The sequence below is a fragment of the Triplophysa dalaica genome, chromosome 10 (assembly GCF_015846415.1).
Source record: "Triplophysa dalaica isolate WHDGS20190420 chromosome 10, ASM1584641v1, whole genome shotgun sequence".
Lineage (NCBI taxonomy): Eukaryota > Metazoa > Chordata > Actinopteri > Cypriniformes > Nemacheilidae > Triplophysa > Triplophysa dalaica.
The window spans coordinates 12523646-12550744 of NC_079551.1; the positions used below are offsets into that span (position 1 = coordinate 12523646).

General features: G+C 36.9%; 3 protein-coding genes across 5 annotated transcripts; 2 read left to right on the top strand and 1 right to left on the bottom strand.

Moving 5' to 3' along the window:
- Positions 1-1359: 1359 nt before the first annotated feature.
- On the top strand, positions 1360-4215 carry LOC130430603 (uncharacterized). Of its 3 annotated transcripts, none has more exons than XM_056759749.1 (4): positions 1360-2347; positions 2937-3089; positions 3351-3647; positions 3721-4215. In XM_056759749.1, the coding sequence occupies exons 1-4, from the start codon at positions 2302-2304 to the stop codon at positions 3900-3902; spliced, it is 678 nt and encodes a 225-aa protein (XP_056615727.1). In that variant the 5' UTR covers positions 1360-2301; the 3' UTR covers positions 3903-4215. The 3 variants fall into 3 exon arrangements, with proteins under 3 accessions (XP_056615727.1, XP_056615726.1, XP_056615728.1); XM_056759750.1 differs by having other exon boundaries at positions 1361-2347; positions 2982-3089; XM_056759748.1 differs by having other exon boundaries at positions 1360-3089.
- Positions 4216-7591: 3376 nt separating this feature from the next.
- On the bottom strand, positions 7592-10087 carry LOC130430604 (CD276 antigen homolog). Its single transcript, XM_056759751.1, has 4 exons — positions 9951-10087; positions 9619-9656; positions 8838-9164; positions 7592-8209 (listed from the first exon to the last, which is right to left on the bottom strand). Exons 1-4 carry the CDS (start codon positions 10013-10015, stop codon positions 8094-8096), a joined length of 546 nt encoding a protein of 181 aa, XP_056615729.1. The 5' UTR covers positions 10016-10087; the 3' UTR covers positions 7592-8093.
- A 6348-nt stretch (positions 10088-16435) lies between these two features.
- LOC130430602 (uncharacterized) lies at positions 16436-19886 on the top strand. Its single transcript, XM_056759747.1, has 4 exons — positions 16436-16616; positions 17210-17557; positions 19064-19339; positions 19413-19886. Exons 1-4 carry the CDS (start codon positions 16571-16573, stop codon positions 19592-19594), a joined length of 852 nt encoding a protein of 283 aa, XP_056615725.1. The 5' UTR covers positions 16436-16570; the 3' UTR covers positions 19595-19886.
- Positions 19887-27099: the final 7213 nt, after the last annotated feature.

Below are 27099 nucleotides of genomic sequence, written 5' to 3' on the forward strand. Positions count from 1 at the left end.
TGGACGCAGCCAAAGAGTTTCCAATCCGCTCAATGTGTTTAAATGTAAAATCTCGTGCTGCCACCATGTGCTGACTTTGTAAAATTGCATCACTTGTATTGTAATAGACCAGATGTGGGCCTCCGTTTGCAAATGATGAATGTCAACTTCAACTGAAAGCTCAAATGGTGAACAATAAGCAGCAAAGTAGGCACGGAGACAGAAAAAATGTGTATTAAAGTGAACTGAGAGTGTGGACAGACTCAACATAATACTGATGATGCTCAGCATACACAGCCATCACTAAATTCGTAGTTTTATATTATAGTTTTCTAAATATTATTAACATAAAATCAGAAAACAATCATTTCAAAGGGTATTTTTATAGATGCACGTGAAATATTGGCTTTAAGATTTCCGATTTCTGTATTGATGAGTGATGGAGCCTGTACCAGTGGGCCATGGCGTGGATAAATTGCAATGCATTATGGGATTGAATGAGTGCGTTTGATAATGTTTGCTCTCGTGGATTATACACGATCAGGTCAAATTTGCTATTTTACCTATTGTTGCCCACCACAAATAAAAGGTATAACAATTGCTAACGCTGATAAAGGACAGACAAATTCATCCAAATAAGACAAATAGTTTATATATTTTACCATTATTTATCAAAATAAAAATACTTTATCCCCCGAAAACAAGCCAGCAGATCAATGTAAATACTGCAGACATATCATGATTGTATTACATACAGGCAAAATTCTAATACATTTAAGGTTGATTTAAAATAAAGAACATTGTTTTTTTGCTCTTTACATTGTTATCGTGATTTTAAATTCTCAAATAAAACATTAAACTGCATGTCATTTTCTTTTAGACTTCGCAGACAAACTATTTGATGGTGGGTTTTGCATAAGTAGATCTTCACATTGTTTCTTTAAGCAGCATGAAATATTTAAACCAGGAATAAACAGAAATCGAGCGAAAAACGTCTCTGAAACAGTGACTTAGGTTATAATGGATCCCTTTATAATAAATAAGTCTGACTGGCCATATCTCTGCTCCGTTGTTTCTGTCATCAAGGCCGAAGAACTAAACTTCTGATTGGTCATTACGTTCTTGCGCTGTCTATGATTGGTTGTAATGCTCAGCGCTGTGAGTAACACCGGGATCAGACGGGTCACTTACTTGAACGTATTAATACTGTAACCAACATGTTCCTTCATCTTCAGATTTTGTTTGCCTCGTCTGTGAATATTATCAAGCGGGACATGTTGTCCCTTTACTTCTCAGCTAGTGATGGGAAGTTCGGCTCTTTTCAGAGAGCCGGCTCTTTTGGCTCAGCTCCCAAAGAAGAGCCGGCTCTTGAAAGGCTCTTAATTTAGGATTTTTTGTAGGCCTTTATTTTACCATAACTTTGCAAAAATGAATGGTTTGTGTGTTGAAAACCCTTTCATGTGCAGTGTTTTTATGCAGTTATTTTGTTACAAAACCATTCTTTTGTTTAATATTTTAATCAAACATTTTATTGTACAAATTAACAACAAACAGCAAATAAATTCACAGAACAGAACTAGAACCAAACTCAAGCAAACAGTATTAATGTCCTCAGTGAAGATTGGCATTCAAAAAAATCAGATGCCTCAGCTTTGATGGACTGATCCTATTTCTTCTTTCTGTGATTATCTGCCCTGTTTTTGAGAAGATTCGCTATTCGCTATCGCTACCGCTATCTGACAGACATTGTCGTTATTAACGTTGTTACGACTCGTTAACTTGCAGTGGAGTGCCGCTTCACTTCACCCCCCTCTCTGTTTTTACATAATGGTATGATCCCATATCCTCACATCTGATTGGCCGCGATGCGATTGCTGACCAATCAAAACAAAGTTCTGCCTTGAGGTAAGCCGCGAAAGGAAAAAACTGGGAGCCGGCTCTCACTCGATGCGAGCCGGCTCTTCTGATTCACTACAAAGCATCGGCTCTCAGAGCCGCATCTTTTGCGCATGACACATCACTATTCTCAGCGTGAGAAATACAAGGTGTGAGCGTGTGAACAGGTGTGACTTGAGAGCCCTGCTGTAATTCACACAGACAATGATTAGAAATGTGTTACATGTTTCTCAGAAGTATTCTCCTTTTCCTTCCTGTTACTAAAATACTTCCAGCACAAACCGAGAATTGTATTTGTCTTTCATCACTTCTTGACAGAAGAGCACTCATAGTGTGTTTGTCATTTTATCATAAGGGTTCATCAGCTTTTAGAGTTTCAGAATTTTATCTTTTTACATTTTTCTTTTACTGACAAAGTTGAAGAAAATGTTTCACACATATTTGGTCTGTTTGTTCATGTGCTGTCTTATCGGTGAGTTATAAACGTGTTTTATCACTTTCTTTGTGTTCTTTGTCATTCTTAAATATCTAAATATTGCTATAGGATGCCGTTTGAATTATATTGGGTGTTTTTGGTAGAGATTCTGGGATTCTTATATCAAAATAAGGTTTAGGTATATTATTATCAGAATTCAGCATTTGTTTTTGAGTCGTTCTCTCTTTTCTCATTTATTTTACTTGTCATATTGGCTCACTTGAGTGTTTGCTCTTGACTGGTTTCACTTCTGTCTTTCTTTGTTGGTTTGTCTTGTATATCGTGTGCATGTTCCTGATTTCCCTCAGTCTTGCAAGCCGCCATTTTTTGTGTTCTCTGAACGCTTTAATATGTGTTTTGACTTTTACATCTGAGTACAAAACGTGACAGTTCTGCTCTGTTATGACATTTCTCTCAATGATAGTGATGGAGGGAGATTCTGTCACTCTACACACACATATTACTGACAAACACAGAATAAATGAACTAGAATGGAGATTTAGATCTCAAGAGCACTTCATAGTTCGTTATTCAAAATTCGCAAATATATATGTTGGAAATGGTGACCTTGATCATAGATTTATAGGCAGACTGCAGGTGGATGATCAGACTGGATCTCTCACCATCACAGACATCACAACTCAACACTCTGGACTATGGACCTTGATCATCAATGATGGCATCTTTAGGAGTGGTAACATTTTAGAGACACTATACAGATTCAACGTGACTGTCTTTGGTGAGTAGAGATTTACTTTAGATAATTAGTTTCAATGATATTGTTTGGCAAGCATTTTTACAAAATTCTTCATAAAATATTAGAAGTTATTATGACGTACACATTCATTGATGCACATGTCTGATAATGAGACAAAGACACACTTTGTGACATCACAATAAACTCTCATTCATAACAAAACCCTTATAAAAGCAGCTCTTAAACCTGCTGTTAATGTTATTCAGAGATCTGACTTTAGATCGTTTTTCTTTCATTTTCCAGCTGATCTACCTGTTCCTGTCATCACCAGTTACTGTCCACAGAATCCCCCATCATCATCTTCAGTGTCAAAATGTGTGTTGTTGTGTTCAGTGATGAATGTGTCACATGTGTGTCTCTCCTGGTACAAAGGAAACAGTTTATTGTCCAGGACCAGTGTGTCTGATCTCAACATCAGACTCTCTCTACCTCTGGAGGTGGATCATCAGGATACAAACACATACAGATGTGTGCTAAACCATCCCAACACAAACCAAACACAACATCTCAACATCACTAATGTCTGTCACGAGTGTTCAGGTGAGTCACAAGAGATGTTTGTGTTTATTCTCTCCGCTGATCTCTGATGAATCAGTTATTATTCTTTCCTCAGACTGTCTCAGCAGATTTGATGCTCCTGAAGCTGTGATCCGATTGGTCGTTTCTGCTTTGGTGGGCGTGGCCGCTGTAGCTGCTTCTATTGTTCTGATTTATGACATCAGATCCAGAAGAGCTGAACAGAAGAGAACGTCACAGATCATCTCCACACTTCATCTAGAGATCCAGAGTTTATAACTTTGACTTCATGGCTGCAGTGAGATTTATTCATCAAATGATGGAGTGTTTGTCTGAAATCTTCCTAAGTTCCCTATAGCGCTTGCTTTTAATCATTTTCATACTTTGTTTAGTCTGTTGTATTCATCCATAAACATGTGCAGCCTGTAAAACAGCTCTCTTTACATTTAAGTGTGCACCTATACAATAAACATATGATTAAGAGACATACACAACTAAAACTTTGTTTTATAAATTCATATATGATGTGTTTAATGATTTTACGGTTGCCTGTAAGAACGCTGTTTAAAAATAAAAATATAATGTAAATGTGTACCTGATGTTTATTTCATTTTACAGACAAGTTACTTCACTTTTATATCATTCTGTTGCAAAAATAAATGTAAAAATAAATCAATCAATAAAGTGAAATAATTAAGTTACGTTCATGCACGCACATTTACCATCTCGGCAGAATCTAAACTGAAACTGAAACTAAAACTTGAACCTCTGTCAGCTTTACGTGTAACATACGTCACATCCATTAAACACACACTTCAGTGGCTTTGAACAGTTATTGAAGGTGTGATGCAGTAGATTCAGTGTTTTCATTCAGATGAACAGTCTGACTCAATCTAACAGCTGCTGAACTTTTGATCTGGATCTTAGGTGGTCTAGTCTGGATTTTAAAGGATTAGGTCTTGACTCTGGCCTAGAGTTATATTCAGTTTCATCGTCTGGACTGTAATTGTTAAATTGTTAAATGTGTTTGCAAACAGGTCAGCGTTACAATAATAACATCAGATCTTTAGAGTGATGAAGAAACACACAATGATGACAATGTGGTTTGGTGAAATATTTCTCATCAGCAGCCTCCTGCTTCTTCCTGTTAATAAAATACATGAATGTAGCACATACACACAGAGTGAGAGAGAGAGAGAGTGAGAGAGATTATGAGATTATTTTTTATACATTTCCTCCAAACTGTTAATTGTCTTTCAAGAGTTTATCTTTTCCAATTCCGGATTGAACATCTGAAGTAAATGTGACATCTGATCATTGAGTTATACATGTGGTTTTATCACTCTAATGTTTGTCTTTGTGTTTTAGAAACTAGTTAACTTAGTAATTCTTCAATAAAAAGTATTATTACTCTGGGAACTAATTTGAATTATATTTGGTACTTTTGTTAGTGATTCAGCGATTTGGTATTTAAATGTTTTTTATAAAAATATCTGATTTAGGTATTATAATGAACGTATAACAGGGTTCGGTGTTGGTCATGTCTTTTGTTTGTTTCTGTCTTTTATCTGAATGTGAGGAGTGGACTTGCCTCATTATTTTACTTGCCATGAACGCTCACTTGGTTGCCAGACTGTTTGCTCTCGACTGGTCTTCACTTTTGCCTTGATTCATTGTTTTTTCTTGAGATCCGGCCCAACATCAGACTCTCTCTTCCTCTGAAGGTGGATCATCAGGATAGAAACACATACAGATGTGTGCTGAACCAATCAAACTCAACATTTCAACATCCCTCATGTCTATCAGATGTGTTCAGGTGAGTCACACGTGATGTTTGTGTTCATTCATTCAGCTGATCTCTGTTTCATCTTGTTTTTGTTCCTCAGGATGTCTCAGCTACTGTTATACTGTTAAAGCTGTGATCCAATTTGTCGCCTCTGTTCTGGTGGGCGAGGATGCTGTAGCTGCTTCTGTTGTTCTAATTCATGACATCAGATCCAGAAGAGCTGAACAGAAGAGAAGATCATAGATCATCTCCAAACACACTTTATATCACAGCTCATTTGTCGTTTATATTCAAGACCTCTAAATAAGCTAATAAAAATAACCTGAATACAAAAGACATTAAATGACAGAATACTAGACGGATGGTATGCAGATTGAGACGCAGGGGAAGAGTCTCCAAACCGCTCAATGCTCCGTCTATGGGTTTAATGTAAAATATTGTGCTGCCATCATGTGTTGACTTTGTAAATCTTAATGACTATATTGATATTAACTGCACAGTAAAAACATAAATTTTGAGAAAAAATTGAGTTACCTGTTTTGTAAATTAACTCTTCACTTGTTGAATTACTAATTAAGAGTATATTTTATCATCTTAATTTGAATACAGCAATAATTATACATCAAATATTTGATTTGAATATGACTAAATTGTATTGTACAATTGTAATTGGGTTATTTTTTACCCACATGATGTTAAACATGTTGAGAAAACTTCCGGCGTCTTCGCTGCACATATGGAGATATTTAGGTTTCATCCGAGAGATCTCTAGGCCTCCTCATAGACATCAAGGTGTCAGATTTTACCAAGATCCAAATAAGTACTAAAGACATTGTTAAATTGGTCCATCCGCCCATTGTGGCTCAGTTGATTTTTTTTGAAGCGACGAGAATACTTTGTGTGAAAAACATACCAAAATAAAGACTTTCATCAATATGTTCTCCTGTCTTGTCAGTGTAGTGTCAGATTTTAAAGACATTGTTAAATTGGTCCATCCGCTCATAGTGGCTCGATTTACTAAAAAAACTGCATCATACAATGTCTTAATATTCAATTATTGTTCAAACTTGTAAACTAGCAAACTGGATATGAAAAGAAAACAACTCAAATAGCACACGTACGTCTGTATGACGTCTGCTAAAGATCTGGAGAACATCTGCTGTGTAAAACATCTGATAAGCATCTTAGAAAGTTCTGTTTTACATCCATAAACGCCCTACAGATGAATGAGGGAAGCACATCACATTGTAATGCCTTACATTAATGCTGTAATGTAAGGCTTGGTGGTTTGGACTATATCCGTTTCGAGTCTTAAGAAACTCTTACCCTAATCGTAACTATCTAAAATACCTATGATTCTCAAACTTGCCAAAAACACACGGCATCTTGTTATCTGATGAGTAGTCCTGTCGCGGTTAGGAAATTTCCCTTGCGGTAAATATGGGTGGCACAATAGCGCGGTAGGCGGTATTACCGCACCCACCCACATTTTTTGAGTGATTTATCATTATTTTAGTGCATTTAAATATTTATTGATCAGTTGTTACATTGAAGTAAATATATTTTTTGTTATATATTTTTTTATTGTTAAATGCAGAACAGAACACCACGAACCATGCCTTGAATCTGAAAAACGAAAAAACTAAATTAGCCTATCACATAAAAACAGTTTAAATCAAAATACAGCAAATAAAAATATAATAAATAGGCTATATCTTCACTTGAGCATTAACTTTTTAAATGAAAGAGAGACGGGTTATAAAATGTTTTTTTGTCCAATGCTAACTGCCGAACACAGCAATACGCTATAACAATAACATGCATTCAATCTGAAAAACGAAAGAACTCGAGTATCACATGAAAACAGTGTAAATGAAAATACAGCAAATAAATAATAAAAACTAAATAAATGTGACTTCACTCACTTGAGCGTCAAGAAATGTGATTTAATCCTGGGTTATCTTGTCCTTGTTTCGTGCTAGAAAAACTAACGTATATAAATTATGTGGTTTCAGGGACGAACACAGCCATAATAATTTTTCCGGCGGCATTGAAGACTCTTTCTGATGGTGTGCTGGTCGCACAAATACAGATTTGCGAGCATCTGAAATCTGCCCTGGTTTTTGGGCCACCAGGAGAGAGGATTTGCGCTAGAGTCTATTAGCACATGAGCTCGTTATCTGCGCAAACTCTCCTAGGTACGGACGCTGATGCGGAGGTTGTATGTAAAATGAGACCTCAAATTCGACGTATTGCTGTGTGTTACAAGCACCTTTCTTCTGCAAATTTTGCATATCGGCTCATCTAAATTAGCTGGCTCTCCCTTAACATTCGGTTCAAACCCAAAGTATTCCCAAACTGGCGACGTTACATTAGGTTTTGGGACCAGAGAGCCAGCATTGCGTCCATCTTTAAAAACAACCGTTACGAACAATTGGCGGGACAATGATACACGTAACACTCTTGTATTCATCATTGATTTATTAAACATTCAATGCCGAATGCAAAGGTGTAAAAAAGAAAAGCATACCCTGATGCCATACTGAAAAAAAAGGTGGTTGCCGCGGTTTCTGCGGTTGTGTTCCTGTCCCTGCGGTTCGCTTGTCAGTAGCGCGGTAGTACAATACAGCGGTTACCGCGACAGCTCTACTGATGAGTCCTAAATGTATAGTAAAACAACACATTTAAATAATGTGCATAATAAATCCAAATACAGGGATTAGACGGAGAATCAGTCCCGGTCTTGTGGCTGTACTTTGACTTCTCAACCGACCAGCTCTGTATAGTTGCAATGATTTTGCTGTTAAAACAAAATTTTATACAAATTAAAATTTAGAAAATGTGACAAAAACCCCTATATCTACTAGGAGCTGTGCTAATAAACTAGAGATTATGTTGCTCCTATATGTGAACCCGGATCACAAAACCAGTCTTAAGTAGCACGAGAACATTTTTAGTAAAAGCCACATTGTGTGGGTCAAAATGATCGATTTTTCTTTTATGCCGAAAATTGTTGAAATATTATGTAAAGATTATTTTTTCATATAGATATTTTGTACATTTCCTGCTCTAAATATATGAAAACTTTAACAACTTTAAAGGCAATTTTCTCAATATTTAGATTTTTTTGCAACCTCAGATTCCAGAGGTTTAAACCGTTGCCTCTCTGGCATGTATTGTCCTATCATAACAAAACATATATCAATAAAAATATTAATTATTCAGCTTTCAGATTATGTGAAAATTTCAGTTTCGACAAATTTACCCATAAGACTGGTTTTGTTGTCCAGGTTCTACATATCTGCATTATACATACATATATATATATATATGTGTGTGTATTTATGTGTGTGTTTTCTAGTTTTAAATCTGATAATAACAAATGCTCTCTCCAGTTCATGCCCGGATGCATAGAAGTAATAACACACCTTTGACAACCAGTTCTACATTCTGAAAAACATCGACAGTCGGGACAAAACAGAGGTAGATTCCTTCATCAGATCGTTGAAGATTTTCCAGTTTGAGAGAGAAATTGCCGGTTTTGCACTTCTCAAGTACAACAGACACTCTGTCTTTATACACTGAGTGCTGTTCCTTCAAAGAAATCTTGCCGTGCATAATATCATAAACATTGTGGATGTCGTTGTGCCTCCAGTGAACCTCAAGTTGTTGTTCTGCAACTTCCACATTTTTGTGAACGCACTCCAAGATGACGGTTTCTCCTTCAATACCATTAACTATCAAGTGTGGTGAGGCTAGAAAACAGAAGTTCAACTTTATCAATATTATTTAACATTCTACATTTGATGTATTATATTGATGAAGTATCATCAGATGCTTGAAAAACGGAGACAATCATTTGAATAATTTAAAATCCACTTGGAAGATTGCTTAATGTTAGAGATTATAAAAGTGACCATTTTAATATTCAAACAGGATATTGATATTATTTTATATATGTGACCCAGTGTGTGAAAACCCTGCCAAGGTCTTTTTTGTTGTTGTTATTCGCTGTTTTCTACATAAAATCATCCAACATGATGTAAAGAACATTCTGTGAAAATTGACTTGGAAATCAAACGTTGATGCTTGTTTTCTCAGAAGTAATTTTGATCCTGGTTTTCAGGGACTGTGTCACATATTATTATAATGCTTGAATCAAAGGTCATATTAAATTTAAATTTTAATAAATATATATTTATCTCTTACCTGTGTTTATTAACAGCACGAGCACAGGTAAACAGCATCTGTACACCAAAGAAAGGCAGTTAACAACTGATTGGTGAATTGAAAAGTACACAACTGTGTTTACTTTCACTTTCAACGGAAGACCGTTGATCTGAGCTTTGAGGTTTTCTCAAAAAAAATCAGCTTGATGCATACAGAAGTAAAAAAAAAACATTTTGGGGTGACTTGATATTAAAGCACATGTGTGATTGTGTGTCATCGTGGCAATTATTCTAACAATTTCTGCAGCGTTGCATAATAATACATCAAAATGTAATACCGCATAGATTTAATAAAGTAAATATGCAACTTACCGATATACGTTGAAATTGTGCTGCCTGTGTAATACAGTTTCAGGATGAGATGCTGTGTGTAACATTATTTACACATTCAAAACTCGCGCCACGCAAAGAGTTCAACCAACGAACACAAAGTGCAATACGTCAGTGACGTTACGTCCCGACCGGTTATCGCACACAACACGCCTCTTGGACGCTAAGCAGATTTGTGGGCGTGGCTTGTTGGTTTTGAATATATCCGTCTCGAGTCTTATGAAACTCTTACCCTAATCGTAAACTACCTATGATTTTCAAACTTGCCAAAAACACCCGGCATCTGTGTCTTCTTCTAATGTACACAAAACTTTTTTATTTGAAATGAAACAATTTAGATACAAATAAAGAATACAACAAACATTTAAATAACATGTAAAACATGTTTTTTGACAAGTAGACTTCATCAACCTTTAACTTTAATGCATTTGTTATCTGATGAGTCCTTAATGTATAGTAAAACAGCACATTTAAATCCAAATACAGGGATTAGATGGAGAATCAGTCCCAGTCTTGTGTCTGTACTTTGACTTCTCAACCGACCAGCTCTGTATAGTTGCAAAGATTTTGCTTTTAATACACTCACCTAAAGGATTATTAGGAACACCATACTAATACTGTGTTTGACCCCCTTTCGCCTTCAGAACTGCCTTAATTCTACGTGGCATTGATTCAACAAGGTGCTGAAAGCATTCTTTAGAAATGTTGGCCCATATTGATAGGATAGCATCTTGCAGTTGATGGAGATTTGTGGGATGCAAGAAGCTCCCGTTCCACCACATCCCAAAGATGCTCTATTGGGTTGAGATCTGGTGACTGTGGGGGGCCATTTTAGTACAGTGAACTCATTGTCATGTTCAAGAAACCAATTTGAAATGATTGGAGCTTTGTGACATGGTGCATTATCCGGCTGGAAGTAGCCATCAGAGGATGGGTACATGGTGGTCATAAAGGGATGGACATGGTCAGAAACAATGCTCAGGTAGGCCATGGTATTTAAACGATGCCCAATTGGCACTAAGGGGCCTAAAGTGTGCCAAGAAAACATCCCCCATACCATTACACCGCCACAATAATTGCATTAATGAGAAACTGAACAGGTGTTCCTAATAATCCTTTAGGTGAGTGTATATATGTATTTATGTGTGTGTTTTCTAGTTCTAAATCTGATAATAACAACTGCTCTCTCCAGTTCATGCCCGGATGCATAGAAGTAATAACACACCTTTGACAACCAGTTCTACAGAAGTTCAACTTTATCAATATTATTTAATATTCTACATTTGGCAGTAGCGCCCCACCTAATAAGCGATATAGGCAGTTGCATGGGGCCTCCTTGGCCACTAGGGGGCCCCTGCCGTGCGTGAAAATTGAATTTACTTGGTCGTTGTGTGACTGTCAATCATCATGTGCGTTAGCTTTAAACTGTGCAAAGATTAATGAAAAGGCGGCACTATCAGTCTGGTGCAGAGAAGAGGAAGAAGAGGAAAGAAGATGAGAAAAGAAAGGATCCAGAAAAGTGTTCAATTCATAATGTAATCAATTTTAACAAGACACTGTATATAAAACATTGTTGAAAATAAGCTGTGTGTAGGCTACTTGTAAAGGTTCTGTACAAGGACTATCCGCTCAGTAAACATACTAAATGGAGTTTTAAATAAAATATGCTTAATGTGTATTGTGAGCGTTAGGTTGGAAGAGGACAGAATAATTTGAACAATGTGTGTGAGTCGTGTGTTTGTCTCCGTGCGTGTGTGCGTGCGTGTGATTTGCACCTTAGGGGCACTTTTGAAGTATTCTCCAAAGAATGAATTTACAGCTGGTGAAAATGCAGGTCAGTAAAATAACTTTCTTATAGATCTGACTTAACTGAAATACAACTAAATTAGCCTTTTTATATTAATAATACTACATGTACAAAGGTTTATTAGGAAAACATATTATGAAAATATTAAAATTAACACAAAAATACTAAATTATCATAATGAGCGATCAAATTTAATTCTGTTTTTCCATCTATTTTGTGCAGCAGCTGCCTCCTCCTCACATGACAGTCTTGGCCCTGTCTCAGCTACATTGGCCTTGTTCCAGCTTATCTGTTGCCTCCACCACATCCTCCAGTGTCCTTAGATTTTTTTTTAAAGATTAATTTACTAATCCACAAATACAGTAAAACTGACTGTAGTGCATGTTATTACTTTTGATGTTCTGCTTGTAACCTCTTTCTTTTGAATAAACTGATTGAACACTGCAGCTTTCTAAGTTATGTTGTGTGTATTTACAAATCAGAATTTACATTTATGCATTTGGCAGATGCTTTTTTCCTAAAATAATTACATTAATTGCATTATACTATACATTCTGTGTATGTGTAATCCCTGGGATCGAACCCATGATCTCTGCATTGCTAGAACCATGCTCTAACCATTGAGCTACAGGAAAGCTATAGAGGGATAACATTGTGTTGTTAATTTGACATTGTCAAATTGAAAGTGTGATATAATCTGTTTAAGAATAGTATGTTGTGTCCATTAGATGATGGGGGGGGCCTCATTTTGTAATCCGTTTAGGGCCCCCAAAATGCTAGGGCCGGCCCCGATTTGATGTATTATATTGATGAAGTATCATCAGATACTTGAAAAACGGAGACAATCATTTGAATAATTTAAAACCCACTTGGAAGATTGCATAATGTTAGAAATTGTAAAAGTGACATTTTTAATATTGACCCAGTGTGTGAAAAACCTGCCAAGGTCTTTTTTGTTGTTGTTATTCGCTGTTTTCTACATAAAATCATCCAACATGATGTAAAGAACATTCTGTGAATATTGACTTTGAAATCAAACTTTGATGCTTGTTTTCTCAGAAGTAGATTTTGATCCTGGTTTTCATGGACTGTGTCACATATTATTATAATGCTTGAATCAAAGGTCATAGTAAATGTAATTTTTAATAAATATATATTTATCTCTTACCTGTGTTCATTAACAGCACAAGCACAGGTAAACAGCATCTGTACACCAAAGAAAGGCAGAAAGTTGTTAACACGTGTTTGTGACGCTTTTATATTCGACACATGCACCTCAGGTGAGGTAGGTTGAGAAGTACACGTCTGTGTTTACTTTCACTTTCAACAGAAGAGCCCGTATATCTGAGCTTTGAGGTTTTCTACTCAAGTCTCTGTTCATTAAAAAAATCAGCTTGGTGCATACAAAAGTTAAGGTGCAGGTTAAAAGTTACAGGTGCGTCTGTAAGACGTCTGCTAAAGATCTGGAAAACATCTGCTAAACATCAGAGAAAGAGCAGCTTCTAAGTCATAAACATCTTACAGACGACTTCTAGATGTTTATATGACATCAGACAGAAGACGTCTCCGAGACGTATTGCTGATGCGCAAACTATGTCTGGCAGAGGTAAATGCAGACATCAAATAGACAGATGTCAGAGGCTTGTGTGCATCAGGGATGGAGGCCGTCTGCTAAAGATCTGGAAAACATCTGCTGTGTAAAAACATCTGCTAGACGTCTTAGTAAGAGCAGTTTTACATCCATTCTAAATCACCGCATCTTCTAGACGTCTATGAACTCTGACAGCAGATGTCTCGAGACGCATTGGTGATGAGCAAACGATCTCTTGCACATGTAAATACAGGCATGAAATAGACAGGGTTTTTTTGCTATCAGGGAAGGATGTCGTGTGGAAAATATTTCGAAAAGCAGAACAGTTTGTTCCCTCTTACTTAAATACATTTGACTGCAGGTGGATGATCAGACTGGATCTCTCAACATCACAAACATCACAACTCAACACTCTGGACTTTATCAAATGACTTTCATCACCAGCAGCGGCTACATCAGAGAGCCCACATACAGATTCAATGTCACTGTCTACGGTGAGTACTGCAAGAAAAAAAAAATTCACACTCAAACTTCATTTCAGTCTTATAGACTCTCACTTTTTTAACCCACAGAACATATCAGGTGTTTTGGTTTCACTGAAGCCGTGATCCGAATGGTCCTCTCTGCTCTGGTGGGCGTGGCCACTGTTGCAGTAGTGGTTTATGAAATCAGATCCAGAAGAGCTGAACAGAATCACAGAGATCAGACATTTAGATTCTGACTAATGTGCAGTATGATAAATGAACATGTTTTCTGTTTTTACATGTCTGCTCTGGTGGGCGTGGCCACTATAGGTGTAGTTGTGTATGACATCAGATCAGAAGAGATGATAAGAACCACTCTGTATGATGTGCAGGACCATGAACATTTGGGATTTTCTTTCCTCTTCTTCTGTTGTATCAAATAAGATTCATAGGCAATTTTCGTTTTCAAACAAGATTTTTTCGCATAAACCAAATCAACCCTACCTACCACTTCGCATACTATACTAGCCGTAACAGTGGGTACTGTTTTTGTTTTGGAAAGGTATGTACTTTTGTGTGCATGACAAAAGAGATTGCACACATTGGGACACTTATTAAAAGGAAGCGGAAGTGGCAGTTGTTGCCTAGACAACATTGTAGCCAATGATTGTCAAAATACAGCTCTTCTTTCCAGTAAGGTATTTATTCATTCATTATTCCATATGTAATGTATGAAGTGTGTCCAATGTCTTAAAAATGACAAAGGACAGTTCGCTTAACCCACACTAGCTTGAATACCGCTTCGGAGCGGTATTAAAGCTAAGCATATCCCATCATGCATCATGTTGTGGGTATCAGGCATGAGACTTTTTGCTCGGGTCTCGCAAGATGTTACGGAAAACCTTCCAGTGTATGTTATACAAATACTTTTTAAGGTTAGATCTTTATGTAAATCTATGTTTGGTTGACATGTGTTTTTATTTAGTGTTTTTGGGTACAGCTGCTACAGATAAAGTGCTATAAAAATCAATCTGACTTGACTATATAATTACATATTACAAATAATTTTGTAGTAAAACGTAGCGTTTCATATTTTACCGATGAAAACTACAGAGTTATTTATTTTGTAAAACTGTTTTAACTCATAATTAGAAACACCACATTAGTGTGTCCCATCATATTAGAAATACTACACGCTCACTCGAGTTCTTCACGCCCACTAGAACACTTGGGCCATAAACCAGAAATACTACAGAAAAGTAGTGAAGTGGTAAAGTTCAAAGTCCGAGAGTGGGGGTATTTGGACGCAGCCGAGGAGTTTCCAACCCACTCAAAATTGTTTAAATGTAAAATCTTGTGCTGCCACCATGTGCTGACTTTGTAAAATTGCATCACTTGTGTTGTAATAGATCAGATGTGGGCCATTTGAAATCCGGCCCTGGTCAAAATTTCTCTGCTTTAGAGTTAATTCAAAAAGTAAAACTGCGTCATACAATGACTTAATATTCAATTATTGTTCAAAATTGTATAACTAGCAAACATTAGATAAAAAGAAAACAACTCGGAGAGGACATGAACGTTTGTATGATGTCTGCTAAAGATCTGGATGGTGTAAAAACATCTGCTAAACATCTTAGAAAGAGCAACACACATTTTAAATCATGAACGCCTCCGTTTGCAAATGATGAATGTCAACTTCAACTGCAGCTCAAATGGTGAACAATAAGCAGCAAAGTAAGTATAAGTAACACACTGAGACAGAAAAAATGAGTATTAAAGTGAACTGAGAGTGCGGACATTCTCTCACCATCACAGACATCACAACTGCACACTCTGGACTATGGACCTTGACCATCAGAGACGGGAGGTTTGGGGATGGTAAAACTAATGAGACGCTGTACAGATTCAACGTGACTGTATTTGGTGAGGAGAGAATTACTTTAGATAATCACTCCCAGTTTCAATGATATTGTTTGGCAAGCATTTTTACCAAAAATATGTACAAAATTCTTCATAAAATATTAGAAGTTTGTTATGACGTACACATTCTTTGATGCACATGTCTGATAATGAGACAAACACACACTTTGTGACATCACAATAAACTCTCATTCACAACAAAACCCTGACAAAAGCAGCTCAGCAGCGTTGTGTGTATATAGGTTTTAAAGGGGAAGTTCACCCAAAAATCGTAATTGGGTTATTTTTTACCCACATGATGTTAAACATGTTTACATTTATGCATTTGGCAGACGCTTTTATCCAAAGCGACTTACATTGCTTTATCCTACACATTTTACATAGGTATTTGCAATCCCCTGGGATCGAACCCACAACCTTGCGTTGGTAACATATGCTCTGTAATATGTATTAAAGTAAACTGGAAGTGCGGACTGACTCAACATAATGCTGATGATGCTCGTATACAGCCAACACATAATTTTAAATTTCTCTAATTATTATAAACCTTAAATCAGAAAACAAACATTTCAAGATCCATTTTATCAGCTCACTGCAGTCGATTGTGAGCATTACACACATAGAATAGAGAGAAATGTGTTACATGTTTCTCAGCAGTACTGACTGTTCCTTCCTGTTACTAAAATACATGCAGCACAAACGGAGACAGAGATTTTTATTTCAAGTGTCTATCATCACTACTTGACAGAAGATCACTCTTAGTGTGTTCATAAACTCTCAAAGCTTCAGATTCTGTTTTTTACTGACACAGTTGAAGAAAATGTTTCACACTTATATGATCGGTTTGTTCATGTGCTGTCTTATCGGTGAGTTATAAATGTGTTTTAACACTTTCTTTGTGTTCTTTGTCATTCTTAAATAACCAAATATTGCTACAGGATGCCGTTTGAATTATATTGGGTTATTTTGGTAGATATTCTGGATTTGACATTTAAAGGTTTAGGTATATTATTACCAGAATACCAGCATTTGTTTTTGACTCGTTCTCTCTTTTCTCATTGTTTTTACTCATCATATTCGCTCACTTGAGTGTTTGCTCTTGACTGGTTTCACTTCTGTCCTTCTTTGTTGGTTTGTCTTGTATAACGTGTGCATGTTCCTGCTTTCCCTCAGTCTTGCAAGCCGCCATCTTTCGTGTTCTCTGAACGCTTTAATACGTGTTTTGACTTTTGCATCTGAGTACAAAACGTGACAGTTCTGCTCTGTTATGACATTTCTCTCATCCTGAGTAAAAGCTTGTATCTTACTTTAGTCATTACATTGTTTTTGTGTGGGTCACTACTGACCTTAAGTATTTGGAGATAAAAGTTTTGAAATCCAAAAGATGCAGTTTGCTCCTCTTCAGTTTCATGTGTACTGTCTGTGTGATCTGAAGTGATCTCTCTGTTTCTATCTTCAGATGTGTTTGGTGATGGAGATGAAGTGAAGTCAGTGATAGTGATGGAGGGAGATTCTGTCACTCTACACACACATATTACTGACAAACACAGAATAGATGGACTAGAATGGAGATTTGGATCTCAAGAGGATTTTATAGTTCGTTATCTCAGAGATAGATTTTTAAGAAATGGTTTTCTTGATGATAGTTTAATATACAGACTGCGTGGGGATGATCAGACTGGATCTCTCACCATCACAGACATCACAACTGAAGACTCTGGACTATGGACCTTGATCATCAGTGACGGGATATTTGGGGATGGTAAAATTAAAGAGACGCTGTACAGATTCAATGTGACTGTATTTGGTGAGGAGAGAATTACTGTTGATTATCATTACAGTAAATCAATATAAACTGAAAATGATGTCATATTTATAAGACATTAGAAGTTTAAAATGACATACACATTCATTGAAAGTGACGTGTTGTCCAGGAATCTGTGATTTGCATTTCACCGATCCAAGTGCACACACACAGTAGTCGGTGATGAACACACAGTAGTCGGTATTGAACACACAGTAGTCGGTATTGAACACACAGTAGTCGGTATTGAACACACAGTAGTCGGTATTGAACACACAGTAGTCAGTATTGAACACACAGTAGTCGGTATTGAACACACAGTAGTCGGTATTGAACACACAGTAGTCAGTATTGAACACACAGTAGTCAGTATTGAACACACAGTAGTCGGTATTGAACACACAGTAGTCGGTATTGAACACACAGTAGTCAGTATTGAACACACAGTAGTCAGTATTGAACACACAGTAGTCGGTATTGAACACACAGTAGTCGGTATTGAACACACAGTAGTCGGTATTGAACACACAGTAGTCAGGTATTGAACACACAGTAGTCAGTATTGAACACACAGTAGTCAGTATTGAACACACAGTAGTCAGTATTGAACACACAGTAGTCAGTATTGAACACACAGTAGTCAGTATTGAACACACAGTAGTCAGTATTGAACACACAGTAGTCGGTATTGAACACACAGTAGTCGGTATTGAACACACAGTAGTCGGTATTGAACACACAGTAGTCGGTATTGAACACACAGTAGTCAGTATTGAACACACAGTATTCAGTATTGAACACACAGTAGTCAGTATTGAACACACAGTAGTCAGTATTGAACACACAGTAGTCAGTATTGAACACACAGTAGTCAGTATTGAACACACAGTATTCAGTATTGAACACACAGTAGTCAGTATTGAACACACAGTATTCAGTATTGAACACACAGTAGTCAGTATTGAACACACGGTAGTCAGTATTGAACACACAGTAGTCAGTATTGAACACACTGTTGTCAGTATTGAACACACAGTAGTCAGTATTGAACACACAGTAGTCAGTATTGAACACACAGTAGTCAGTATTGAACACACTGTTGTCAGTATTGAACACACAGTAGTCAGTATTGAACAAACAGTAGTCAGTATTGAACACACAGTAGTCAGTATTGAACAAACAGTAGTATTGAGTAGTCAGTATTAATCACACAGTAGTCAGTATTGAACACACAGTAGTCAGTATTGAACACACAGTAGTCAGTATGGAACACACAGTAGTCACTATTGAACACACAAACATCATGAGCAGTTGGGGGTTCGGTGTCTTGCTCAAGGGTCTCACCTCCTTCGTGGTATTAAGGGACTCAGACATGAAACCTGATAAAAGCAGCTCTTAAACCTCCTGTTAATGTTATTCACAGATCTGATTCACTTCAATCTTAAACTCTGTGTCAGCAGCATGTCTGATTTCTTCATCTTTAAAAATAGTTTTTCTTTCATTTTCCAGCTCGTGTGCCCGTTCCTGTCATCACCAGAGACCCTTCAGTGTGTTTAAAATGTGTGTTGTTGTGTTCAGTGATGAATGTGACACATGTGAGTCTCTCCTGGTACAAAGGAAAGAGTTTATTGTCCAGCATCAGTGTGTCTGATCTCAACATCAGACTCTCTTTACCTCTGGAGGTGGATCATCACGATACAAACACATACAGATGTGTGCTGAACCATCCCAACACAAACCAAACACAACATCTCAACGTCACTCAACACTGTTACAAGTTTTCAGGTGAGTCACAAGTGATGTTTATGTTTATTCACTCCGCTGATCTCTGATGAATCATTTATTTTTCTTTCCTCAGACTGTCTCAGCCCAGCTTATGCTCCTGAAGCTGTGATCCGATTGGTCGTTTCTGCTTTGGTGGGAGTGGCCGCTGTAGCTGCTTCTATTGTTCTGATTTATGACATCAGATCCAGAAGAGCTGAACAGAAGAGAACGTCACAGATCACATCCACACTTCATCTAGAGATCCAGAGTTTATAACTTTGACTTCATGGCTGCAGTGAGATTTATTCATCAAATGATTTAGTGGTTTGTCTGAAATCTTCCTAAGGTCCCTCTAGCGCTTGCTTTTAATCATTTTTTCATACTTTGTCTGTTTTATTAATTATAAACATGTACAGCCGGTAAAACAGCTCTCTTTACATTTAAGTTTGCACCTATACAATAAACATATGATTAAGAGACATATACAACTAAAACTTTGTTATATAAATTCCTTTATAATGTTTCCTGTAAGAACGCTGTTTAAAAATAAAAATATAATGTAAATGTGTACCTGATGTTTATTTCATTTTACAGACAAGTTACTTCACTTTTATATCATTCTGTTGCAAAAATAAATGTAAAAATAAATCAATCAATAAAGTGAAATAATTAAGTTACGTTCATGCACGCACATTTACCATCTCGGCAGAATCTAAACTGAAACTGAAACTAAAACTTGAACCTCTGTCAGCTTTATGTGTAAGATATGTCACATCCATTAAACACACACTTCAGTGGCTTTGAACAGTTATTGAAGGTGTGATGCAGTAGATTCAGTGTTTTCATTCAGATGAACAGTCTGACTCAATCTAACAGCTGCTGAACTTTTGATCTGGATCTTAGGTGGTCTAGTCTGGATTTTAAAGGATTAGGTCTTGACTCTGGCCTAGAGTTATATTCAGTTTCATCGTCTGGACTGTAATTGTTAAATTGTTAGATGTGTTTGTAAACAGGTCAGCGTTACAATAATAACATCAGATCTTTAGAGTGATGAACAAACACACAATGATGACAATGTGGTTTGGTGAAATATTTCTCATCAGCAGCCTCCTGTTTCTTCCTGTTAATAAAATACATGAATGTAGCACATACACACAGAGTGAGAGAGAGAGAGAGAGAGAGAGAGAGAGAGAGATTATGAGATTATTTTTGATACATTTCCTCCAAACCGTTAATTGTCTTTCAAGAGTTTATCTTTTCCAATTCTGGATTGAACATCTGAAGTAAATGTGGCATCTGATCAGTGAGTTATACATGTGTTTTTATCACTTCATTGTTTGTCTTTGTGTTTTAGAAACTAGTTAACTTAGTAATTCTTCAATAAAAAGTATTATCACTTTTGGATCTAATTTGAATTATATTTGGTACTTTTGTTAGTGATTCAGCGAGTTGACATTTAAATGTTTTTTATATAAAGATCTAATTTAGGTATTATAATGAACGCACAACAGGGTTCGGTGTTGGTTATGTCTTTCTGTAGTTTCTGTCTTTTATCTGATCGCGAGGAGTGGACTTTCCTCATTATTTTACTTGCCATGAACGCTCACTTGGTTGCCAGACTGTTTGCTCTCGACTGGTGTTCACTTTTGCCTTGATTCATTGTTTTTTCTTGACATCCGGCCCAACATCAGACTCTCTCTTCCTCTGCAGGTGGAATATCAGGATACAGATACAGATGTGTGCTCAACCATCCCAAGAGTAAACCGACTCAACATATCAACATCCCTCATGTCTATCAGATGTGTTCAGGTGAGTCACACGTGATGTTTTTGTTCATTCATTCAGCTGATCTCTGTTTCATCTTGTTTTTGTTCCTCAGGATGTCTCAGCTTTTGTTATACTGTTAAAGCTGTGATCCAATTGGTCGCCTCTGTTCTGGTGGGCGTGGCCGCTGCAGCTGCTTCTGTTGTTCTGATGTATGATATTAGATCCAGAAGAGCTGAAGAGGAGAGAAGATCATAGATCATCTCATAACACACTTTATATCCCAGCTCATTTATCGTTTATCTTCCACACTTTATAACATAAGCTAATAATAATAACCTGAATACAAAAGACATTAAATGACAGAATACTAGGGTGATAGTATGTGGATTGAGACGCAGGGGAAGAGTCTCCAAACCGCTCAATGCTCCGTCTATGGCAGGGGTGGGGAACCTTGATCCTGGAGTGCCGTTGTCCTGCAGAGTTTAGCTCCAACCAGCTCAAACACACGCGTGTTATGAAGTTTCTAGTAATCCTGAAGACTTCAATGATCTGGTTCAGGTGTGTATGATTAGGTTGGAGATAAATACTGCAGGACAGTGGCTCTCCAGGATCAGGGTTCCCCACCCCTGGTCTATGGGTTTTAATGTAAAATATTGTGCTGCCATCATGTGTTGACTTTGTTAAATTGAATGACTTAATTGATATTAATTGCACAATAAAAACTACAATTTTGAGATTTTTTTTGTTATCTGTTTTGTAAATGAACTTTTCACTTGTTGAATTAGTAATTTAGTGTATATTTATCATCTTGATTTGAATACAGCAATAATTATATATCAAATATTTGATTTGAATATGACTACATTTTTATTTTATGATCCTTATTTAAATATGTCAGTGTGAGTCCTCATTCTATTATATTTCTATGATTAAATGACTGACAGAGACCCATCCTTTTATCAGCCAATCACTGTGGTCATAGTCAGTTAGATTGCTGACATCATCCATAGCAACAAGGTCAACCCTGCGCTTTTTGTGAGCTTAATATTTCTTCCTGTTCCTTAGTAAAAGTTGCTCTCAGCAGCGTTGTGTATGTAGGTTTTAAAGGGGAAGTTCACCCAAAAATAGTTATTGGGTTATTTTTTACCCATATGACGTTAATCATGTTTAGAGAACTTCCAGCGTCTTTGGAGCACATAAGATATTTAGGGGTCATCCGAGAGATCTCCAGGCCTCCTCATAGACATCAAGGTATCAGATTTTACCAAGATCCAAATAAGTACAAAAGACATTATTAAATTGGTACATCCACTCATAGAAGCTAGATTTACTGAAAACAGCATCATACAATGATTTAATATTCAATTATTGTTCAAACTTGTAAAACTACCAAATAGGAGATAAAAAAAAAAAACTCAAATAGCACACGTACATCTGTATGATGTCTGCTAAAGATCTGGAGAACATCTACTGTGTAAAACATCTGATAAACTTCTTAGAAAGTGCTGTTTTACATCCATGTTTGCCTCCGTTCGCTACTGGTGAATGTAAACTTCAACTGAAAACTCAAACTGTGTAAAATAAGCAGCAAAATAAGTAAAAGCAAGATGGACGTTAACACTTTAACGTGTATTAAAGTAAACTGAAAGTGCGGACAGACTCAACATGATGCTGATGATGCTCATACACAGCCATCACGTAATTTTAAAGTTCTCTAAATATTATTCACATAAAATCAGAAAACAAACAATTCAACAGGGATTTTACCAGCTCACTTCAGTCGATTGTAAGCATTACACACATAGAATAGAGAGAAATATGTTAAATGTTTCTCAGCAGTACTGTCTGTTCCTTCCTGTTACTAAAATACATGCAGCACAAACTGAGAGAGAGATTTTTATTTTGAGTGTCTATCATCACTACTTGACAGAAGATCACTCTTAGTGTGTTAATAAACTTTTCAAAGCTTCAGATTCTCTATTTTACTGACACAGTTGAAGAAAATGTTTCACACATATTTGATCTGTTTGTTCATGTGCTGTCTTATCGGTGAGTTATAAATGTGTTTTAACACTTTCTTTGTATTCTTTGTCGTTCTTAAATAACAAAATATTGCTACAGGATGCCGTTTGAATTATATTGGGTGATTTTGGTAGAGATTCTGGATTTGAGATTAAAATGTTTCTTATATAAAAATGAGGTTTAGGTATATAATTATCAGAATTCAGCATTTGTTTTATGACTCGTTCTCTCTTTTCTCATTTATTTTACTCATCACATACGCTCACTTGAGTGTTTGCTCTTGATTGGTTTCACTTCTGTCCTTCTCTGTTGGTTTGTCTTGTATATCGTGTGCATGTTCCTGCTTTCCCTCAGTCTTGCAAGCCGCCATCTTTCGTGTTCTCTGAACGCTTTAAAACGTGTTTTGACTTTTGCATCTGAGTACAAAACGTGACAGTTCTGCTCTGTTATGACATTTCTCTCATCCTGAGTAAAAGCTTGTATCTTATTTTATTCATCACATTGTTTTTGTGTGGGTCACTACTGAACTTAAGTATTTGGAGATAAAAGTTTTGAAATCCAAAAGATGCAGTTTGCTCCTCTTCAGTTTCATGTGTACTGTTTGTGTGATCTGAAGTGATCTCTCTGTTTCTATCTTCAGATGTGTTTGGTGATGCAGATGAAGTGAAGTCAGTGATATTGAAGGAGGGAGATTCTGTCACTCTACACACACATATTACTGACAAACACAGAACAGGTGGACCGATATGGAGATTTAGAACTCATAAGGATTTTTTAGTTTATCACAGACATAGTTTTTATAGAAATGGTGGTCATGACGATAGTTTAATAGACAGACTGCATGGGGATGCTCAGACTGGATCTCTCACCATCACAGACATCACAACTGAAGACTCTGGACTATGGACCTTGATCAACAGAGACGGGATATTTGGGGATGGTAAAATTAAAGAGACGCTGTACAGATTCAATGTGACTGTATTTGGTGAGGAGAGAATTACTGTTGATTATCATTACAGTAAATCAATATAAACTGAAAATGATGTCATATTTATAAGACAGTTTAAAATGACATTCACAATCATTGAAAGTGACGTGTTGTCCAGGAATCTGTGATTTGCATTTCACCGATCCAAGTGCACACACACAGTAGTCAGTATTGAACGCACAGTAGTCAGTATTGAACACAAAGTAGTCAGTATTGAACACACAGTAGTCAGTATTGATCACACAGTAGTCAGTATTGAACACACAGTAATCCGTATTGAACACGCAGTAGTCAGTATTGAACACACAGTAGTCCGTATTGAACACACAGTAGTCAGTATTGAACACACAGTAATCAGTATTGAACACACAGCAGTCCGTATTGAACACACAGTAGTCAGTATTGAACACACAGTAATCAGTATTGAACACACAGTAGTCAGTATTGAACACACAGTAGTCCGTATTGAACACACAGTAGTCAGTATTGAACACACAGTAATCAGTATTGAACACACAGTAGTCAGTATTGATCACACAGTAGTCAGTATTGAACACAAAGTAATCCGTATTGATCACACAGTAGTCAGTATTGAACACACAGTAGTCAGTATTGAACACACAGTAGTCAGTATTGAACACACAGTAGTCAGTATTGAACCCAGAGTAGTCAGTATTGAACACACAGTAGTCAGTATTGAACACACAGTAGTCAGTATTGAACACACAGTAGTCAGTATTGAACACACAGTAGTCAGTATTGAACACACAGTAGTCAGTATTGAACACACAGTAGTCAGTATTGAACACACAGTAGTCAGTATTGATCACACAGTAGTCAGTATTGAACAAACAGTAGTCAGTATTGAACACACAGTAGTCAGTATTGAACACACAGTAGTCAGTATTGAACACACAGTAGTCAGTATTAAACACACACTAGTCAGTATTGAACACACAGTAGTCAGTATTGAACAAACAGTAGTATTGATCACACAGTAGTCAGTATTGAACACACAGTAGTCAGTATTGAACACACAGTAGTCAGTATTGAACACACAGTAGTCCGTATTGAACAAACAGTAGTATTGATCACACAGTAGTCAGTATTGAACACACAGTAGTCAGTATTGAACACACAGTAGTCAGTATTGAACACACAGTAGTCAGTATTGAACACACAGTAGTCAGTATTGAACACACAGTAGTCAGTATTGAACACACAGTAGTCAGTATTGAACACACAGTAGTCAGTATTGAACACACAGTAGTCAGTATTGAACACACAGTAGTCAGTATTGAACACACAGTAGTCACTATTGAACACACAGTAGTCAGTATTGATCACACAGTAGTCAGTATTAAACACACAGTAGTCAGTATTGAACACACAGTAGTCAGTATTGAAAACACATTAGTCAGTATTGAACACACATTAGTCAGTATTGAACACACAGTAGTCAGTATTGAACACACAGTAGTCAGTATTGAACACACAGTAGTCAGTATTGATCACACAGTAGTCAGTATTGAACACACAGTAGTCAGTATTGAACACACAGTAGTCAGTATTGAACACACAGTAGTCAGTATTGAACACACAGTAGTCAGTATTGATCACACAGTAGTCAGTATTGAACACAGAGTAGTCAGTATTGATCACACAGTAGTCAGTATTAAACACACAGTAGTCAGTATTGAACACACAGTAGTCAGTATTGAACACACAGTAGTCAGTATTGAACACACAGTAGTCAGTATTGAACACACAGTAGTCAGTATTGAACACACAGTAGTCAGTATTGAACACACAGTAGTCAGTATTAAACACACACTAGTCAGTATTGAACACACAGTAGTCAGTATTGAACAAACAGTAGTATTGATCACACAGTAGTCAGTATTGAACACACAGTAGTCAGTATTGAACACACAGTAGTCAGTATTGAACACACAGTAGTCAGTATTGAACCCAGAGTAGTCAGTATTGAACACACAGTAGTCAGTATTGAACACACAGTAGTCAGTATTGAACCCAGAGTAGTCAGTATTGAACACACAGTAGTCAGTATTGAACACACAGTAGTCAGTATTGAACACACAGTAGTCAGTATTGAACACACAGTAGTCAGTATTGAACACACAGTAGTCAGTATTGAACACACAGTAGTCAGTATTGATCACACAGTAGTCAGTATTGATCACACAGTAGTCAGTATTAAACACACAGTAGTCAGTATTGAACACACAGTAGTCAGTATTGAACACACAAACAACATGAACAGTTGGGGGTTCGGTGTCTTGCTCAAGGGTCTCACCTCCTTCGTGGTATTAAAGGGACTCAGACATGAAACCTGATAAAAGCAGCTCTTAAACCTCCTGTTAATGTTATTCACAGATCTGATTCACTTCAATCTTAAACTCTGTGTCAGCAGCATGTCTGATTTCTTCATCTTTAAAAAGAGTTTTTCTTTCATTTTCCAGCTTGTGTGCCTGTTCCTGTCATCACCAGAGACCCTTCAGTGTGTTTAAAATGTGCGTTGTTGTGTTCAGTGATGAATGTGACACATGTGAGTCTCTCCTGGTACAAAGTAAACAGTTTATTGTCCTTCATCAGTGTGTCTGATCTCAACATCAGACTCTCTCTACCTCTGGAGGTGGAATATCACGATACAAACACATACAGATGTGTTATCAACAATCCCATAACAAACCAAACACAACATCTCAACGTCACTCAACACTGTTACAAGTTTTCAGGTGAGTCACAACTGATGTTTGTGTTTATTCACTTTGTTGATCTCTGATGAATCAGTTATTTTTCTTTCCTCAGACTGTCTCAGCAGCTGTGATGCTCCTGAAGCTGTGATCCGATTGGTCGTTTCTGCTTTGGTGGGCGTGGCCGCTGTAGGTGCTTCTATTGTTCTGATTTATGACATCAGATCCAGAAGAGCTGAACAGAAGAGAAGATCATAGATCATCTGCAAACACACTTTATGTCACAG

Bases quoted from the DNA above. Each gene is read 5' to 3' on its own strand.
- LOC130430603 (XM_056759748.1), top strand. From the start codon at position 2,753: ATGACATTTCTCTCAATGATAGTGATGGAGGGAGATTCTGTCACTCTA. The intron at 3,090-3,350 runs GTGAGTAGAGAT...TTCATTTTCCAG, and splicing joins ATTCAACGTGACTGTCTTTG to CTGATCTACCTGTTCCTGTC. The intron at 3,648-3,720 runs GTGAGTCACAAG...TTCTTTCCTCAG, and splicing joins TGTCTGTCACGAGTGTTCAG to ACTGTCTCAGCAGATTTGAT.
- LOC130430602 (XM_056759747.1), top strand. From the start codon at position 16,571: ATGTTTCACACTTATATGATCGGTTTGTTCATGTGCTGTCTTATCG. The intron at 16,617-17,209 runs GTGAGTTATAAA...TTCTATCTTCAG, and splicing joins GTTCATGTGCTGTCTTATCG to ATGTGTTTGGTGATGGAGAT. The intron at 19,340-19,412 runs GTGAGTCACAAG...TTCTTTCCTCAG, and splicing joins ACACTGTTACAAGTTTTCAG to ACTGTCTCAGCCCAGCTTAT.
- LOC130430604 (XM_056759751.1), bottom strand. From the start codon at position 10,015: ATGTTACACACAGCATCTCATCCTGAAACTGTATTACACAGGCAGCAC. The intron at 9,657-9,950 runs GTAAGTTGCATA...TTTGGTGTACAG, and splicing joins CACAATTTCAACGTATATCG to ATGCTGTTTACCTGTGCTCG. The intron at 9,165-9,618 runs GTAAGAGATAAA...TCTGTTTTCTAG, and splicing joins CGTGCTGTTAATAAACACAG to CCTCACCACACTTGATAGTT.